Source organism: Mandrillus leucophaeus, unplaced genomic scaffold (assembly GCF_000951045.1).
Source record: "Mandrillus leucophaeus isolate KB7577 unplaced genomic scaffold, Mleu.le_1.0 Scaffold295, whole genome shotgun sequence".
In the NCBI taxonomy this organism is placed as follows: Eukaryota; Metazoa; Chordata; class Mammalia; order Primates; family Cercopithecidae; genus Mandrillus; species Mandrillus leucophaeus.
Genome location: NW_012103087.1, coordinates 248,351 through 253,311, shown reverse-complemented (window position 1 = coordinate 253,311; position 4,961 = coordinate 248,351). Strand labels below are relative to the sequence as shown.

Here is a 4,961-nt window from a genome sequence, read left to right as displayed (position 1 = left end):
TCACTCTTGGCACCCAGGCTGGAGTGCAATGGTGCGATCTTGGCTCACTGCAACCTCCACCTTCCGGGTTCAAGCGATTCTCCTGCCTCAGCCTCCCGAGTAGCTGGGATTACAGGCGCCCACCACCATGCCCGGATAATTTTTGTATTTTTAGTAGAGATGGGGTTTCCCCATGTTTGCCAGGCTGGTCTTGAACCCCTGACCTCAAGTGATCCACCTGCCTCGGCCTCCCAAAGTGCTGGGATTACAGGCGTGAGCCACTATGCCCAGCCACATGTCATTCTTTTTTTAATAAACAAAGCTTGTCTGGAGACACAATGATTCAACATTTAGGGACCCTTGTGTGGAAACTAAAGTGGGTCTTTGGTGAAGAATTTACTGGGAACAGTTATATGGTCTGCTGGCTTTACTGGATTGAGATGGTGAGATCTTTCTCTGCCATAGGTCTGCAGAGAACTGCAGTTCTTCCTTCTGGTCAGCAGAGGACAGGAGAGGGCAGAAAATAAGCTGCTCCCGCTTCATTTTTTTTTTTTTGGCTTACCTGTCCCCAGCATCAAGTATTTGCATTTGCGTGCATTATTATATTTATAATTTTGCTCGAAAGTTTGCCTTTTCCTCTGAACCTAGTTAACTGCTGCCTTGTGGGGCTTGATTTCCCAAAATTAACTTTGTGGACTGATTTAATGCCAAACTTAACCAATCTTATAAAATCTTTCCCTGCCAAAGCATAACTAACCTAATCTAAGGACTGAACTACCCAAACTGCGCTACCTCTGTAGAATCCGTGCTAAGTCTACTCTCCAGTGTCACCCCACAGAGCTTGTGTTAGGGGTAACCGTGAGCAGCTGAGCAGCATGAACTCCTGGTCCTCCTCTTCTCTAACTTTGAGAAACCAAGAGACTGAGGAAGGACTTCATGGGGGACAGGCCTCCAGAACCCCCGTGGCTACAGGCCATCCTCCCTAGGACCAGGGCTGGGGCTGTTCAGGCGGGACACTGCACAGATCTCCTGGGGCTGGGGTTGCAAAGTGCCCCCAAAGATGTACTCCAGCTTGAGCCCCGGGCTCCCTTCTGGCAGTTGGAACCGAAAGGTCCTAAGGAGGGTGGCAAACATCAGGAAGAGCTCCATTCGAGCCAGCTGGTCCCCTGGGCACACACAATGCCCTGGAAACAGAGAGAAAAGTCAGAGGTGGCAGCTGTCTCTGTGTCTGTCCCACCATAGCCCCACCCACTACCCAGGATCCAGCTCTGTGCCTAGTACCTGCAGCGAATGGCAGGAAGGCCTCATTGGCCACAAAGTTTCCATCCTTGTCCAAGAAGTGGCCAGGGTTGAACTGTGGAGGGGTCTCCCAGCACTCAGGGTCGTAGAGCACAGAGCCTCTACATAAGGGTAAGATGATGGTGCCCTACAGAGAGATGCTGGTGTGGATCAGGGAGCCTCAGATGGTGCCCAGTACCCAGCCCTGACACTGAGCCACAGTGAGCTTGGAGAATACCCACTGTGCTGGTGGGAGTAGTCCAGGGGCCTCGAGGAGACTCAGCAGCCGGCCCTCAGGCTGCCCTTCCTCCAGGCTTACATCAGTGCAGGAGCCAAGCAGGACACCCTCCTGGCTAAGGACTGCCCAGCTTTGTCCTGAAGACTCCCAGCCATGTCTGGGGACATGAAGCGGTTGCCTCCTACAGAGAAGGCCAGCAGCTGGTGGCATGTCTGGAAGGGGCCAAGGACAGCCCAGGACAACACACACCGGGGCAGTGTTGTGTGCGCGTGGGTGTTAGAGGAAGAGACAGAGCGAGGAGAAACGGAATGGCAAACAGGCAGAGAAAAAGGAACTGAGCAATGGAAAGACAGAGAGGAGACAGAAAGCTTCACTCTTTAGGATTGGGAAGAGGAAAACATGAACCGTAAGCCCAACTCTAACCCTCAACCTAACCCTAACCCTCACGTTCCCCCAAACCCAAACCAAATCTTTCCTCTCACTCTCATCCCAGCCCTCACTCTACTCAAAGGAGAAGTGAGTGATTAGAAAGAGAATCAGACCAAGCAGATGGGAGCAGGGTGACATCTGCTCTTTACCATGTGGGCCCTGGGCTGACTGGAAACAACATAAGGAAGTCAAAGTGGAGCCAGGATGGGGTCGGTTATGGTCCCCCACCCCAGGACACTCAGCTCTGGGATTCTGGGGAAGGCCTCATACCCCAGGGCTCATTTACCAAATACCACAAAATTAAACCAGCTACCCCTGTAGAGACCAGAGGGCTGACTACAGAATTCTTGATTTTGACCAAAAAAAGGCTTGAAATTAAAAAAAAAAAAGCTCAGTGAATTTAAAGCCTGCATTCCAAACAGAAGCCAATAAAGAATGCAGAAATTGAGCAGATGTTGGCCGGTCACGGTGGCTCACGCCTGTAATCCCAGCACTTTGGGAGGCTGAGAAGGGTGGAACACTCAAGATCAGGAGTTGGAGACTAGCCTGGCCAATATGGTGAAACCCCATCTCTACTAAAGTTACAAAAATTAGCCAGGCATGGTGGTGCATGCCTGTAATCCCAGCTACTCAAGAGCCTGAGGCAGGAGAATCACTTGCTTGAACCCAAGAGGCAGAGGTTGCAGTGAGCCGAGATGACGCCACTGCACTCCAGCCTGGGCGACAGAGCAAGACTCTGTCTCGAAAACAACAACAGCAACAACAACAACAACCCCCCCAAAAAAAAACCAGAATGCAGAAATTGTTTTCAGGGAGAATTGTTTTTTGCTGCTGTTGCAGTACGGTGGGCTTAGGCAAGGTGCCTCGTCCTAGCCACGTGTACCAGTAGGGCACCCAGACTTGCTCACCCTGTGGCTTTAAGCAGAGGTGCTAGAGAGGCCTGTGTGCTTGCTGCTGCCTGAGTGAGCTATAGATTTCCCAATTCTAGTCATGGGAATTCCCCCATTTTCCCTGCCCGGGATTAAATAACCCTCTGCATTGCAGCAGTTTTTACTAATCACCTTCAGAAGAGGAGGCTCCTAGCAAGATGCTCTTTTCCCTCCAGAATTATTTGTGTCCTTTTCTGGGTGATGTTCCGGCCTCCTCGCAAAGTGACTGACTGATCTTAGCTCATGGACCAGGTTCAGAGCACAGCCTCTCCAGTATGCAAAAAGGATAGTCCCCCCCACCACCACCAACCACCCTCCACTTCCCCAGACTGTAAAACCATCTGCCTGCTGGGTACCTCCCGGGGTCTCTGTGCCAGCTTCTGCCCAGTAAATGGCAGTTTGGAATTCACAATCAAATAGAATGTCTGAGAAGAGAGACAGGCTGGAAGTGCAACCATCGTATCAGGGACTGTTGCTGTTGTCACGATCACTCAACTGATGAAATGGTTAGGAACAGTTTAAGAATATCTGTAACATTTAATGATCTCCTGTCAGGTTTTGATTCCACTTTCAGCAGACATCTCTCGCCCAAGCTGTAAAAGCTCAATATTGATTTCAGCTCATTAATGGGCCCCTGGAGCCTTTATCACAGAACAACTCCTAGAATCAAATTGGCAGGAATGAGCTCTTAATAAGGAAATTTCTAATCCCAAATGGCATAACACAGAGCGGAACCCTGGCCCCCTCTTTTTAACTTGACTTAAGTTGGCACAGCTTCTAGACAACCTGGGCCTGGTCCTCTTGCCAGGCCAGCAGCAGGATGACTTGATGCCCTGGTCCTATCCACGTTCCCAGAGACCCTTGACAAACCTGTAAACTTGCTGGCCAATTTCTGCTGAGGACAGAGTGACAATGCAAAACACCTCCATTTAGCACATTGTTTCACTTTCCTAGAGTGGCATTTTCGTAGAAATACAGTAGGGCGTATGGTAGGAAAAGAAAACACTTTAGAGTCAGAGCGACATGCGTTTGAAACTCAGCTAAGTAAGTCACTTACTAGTTGTGTTTGGGCAGTTTCTTGAGCTCTCTACGGTGAAGTTTCTCTATCTATGGAAAAGAAACCGCAACAAAGCATCCGAAGGATAGGGCTGCTGTGAAGAAAAAAATGTGTGGAGGAGGGAACCCCAAGTCTGGGCAAATTAATAATAAGTTAATAATGGGGCCAGGCACAGTGGCTCATGCCTGTATTCCCAGCACTTTGGAAGGTGGAGGCAGGCGGATTACTTGAGGTCAGGAGTTCAAGACAAGCCTGGCCAACCTGGCGAAACCCCGTCTTTACTAAAAATAAATAAAAAATGATAACAAAAATTAGCCGGGTGGGGTGGCATGTGCCTGTAATACCAGCTACTTGGGAGGATAAGGTGGGAGAATTGCTTGAGCCCTGGAGGTGGAGGCTGCAGTGAGCTGAGATCACACCACTGTACTCCCGGGCAGTACTCAGGGCAGAGTCAAAGCTTTCTGAGGAACGTCTCAGGGCTCCCGCCACCATCTCTATGTACAGAGGCATCACCCTGCACCAGGGCACCAAGACGGGCCACTCTGTTTCTTTTTCATTAAAATGGCAACCTCACCACCTACACATGTTGCTATGTTACCCCAATGAGCCTTGACTCCCAGGATATACACATTTGTGTAATCCCCTCCCCTTGAGGATAGGATGGATTTAGTAACTCACTTCTAACAAATAGAAAATGGGCCAGATGCAGTGGCTCACGCCTGGAATCCTAGCACTCTGGAAGGTCAAGGTGGGAGGATCACTTGAGCCCAGGAATTTGAGAAGAACCTAGGAAACATGGTGAAACCCCATCTCTACCAAGAATTTAAAAATTAGCCCATTGTGGTGGCATGTGTCTGTAGTTCCAGCTACTCAGGAGGCTGAGGTGGAAGGATCACCCAAGCCTGGGAGGTCGAGGCTGCAGTGAGCCATTATTGTGTCACTTCACTCCAACCCAGGCAACAGAGGGAGACAGTGTCTCAAACAACAACAACAGCAACAAACCCAATCAATAGATTATGGCAAAAGCGGCCGGGCGCGGTGGCTCACACCC

At 50.0% G+C, this 4,961-nt stretch overlaps 1 protein-coding gene across 1 annotated transcript in view; it reads right to left on the bottom strand.

Annotated features, from left to right (window-relative positions):
• Positions 1–945: 945 nt before the first annotated feature.
• The window catches only part of LOC105543962 (cytochrome P450 2J2-like), an 8,789-nt gene continuing 4,773 nt past the window's right edge, over positions 946–4,961 (bottom strand). The window contains exons 5-6 of the mRNA XM_011986166.1: positions 1,261–1,405; positions 946–1,163 (exon numbers count right to left, since the gene is read on the bottom strand). Of these exons, the coding sequence (XP_011841556.1) occupies positions 946–1,163; positions 1,261–1,405 (363 nt within the window). The remainder of the gene's footprint in view (positions 1,164–1,260; positions 1,406–4,961) is intronic.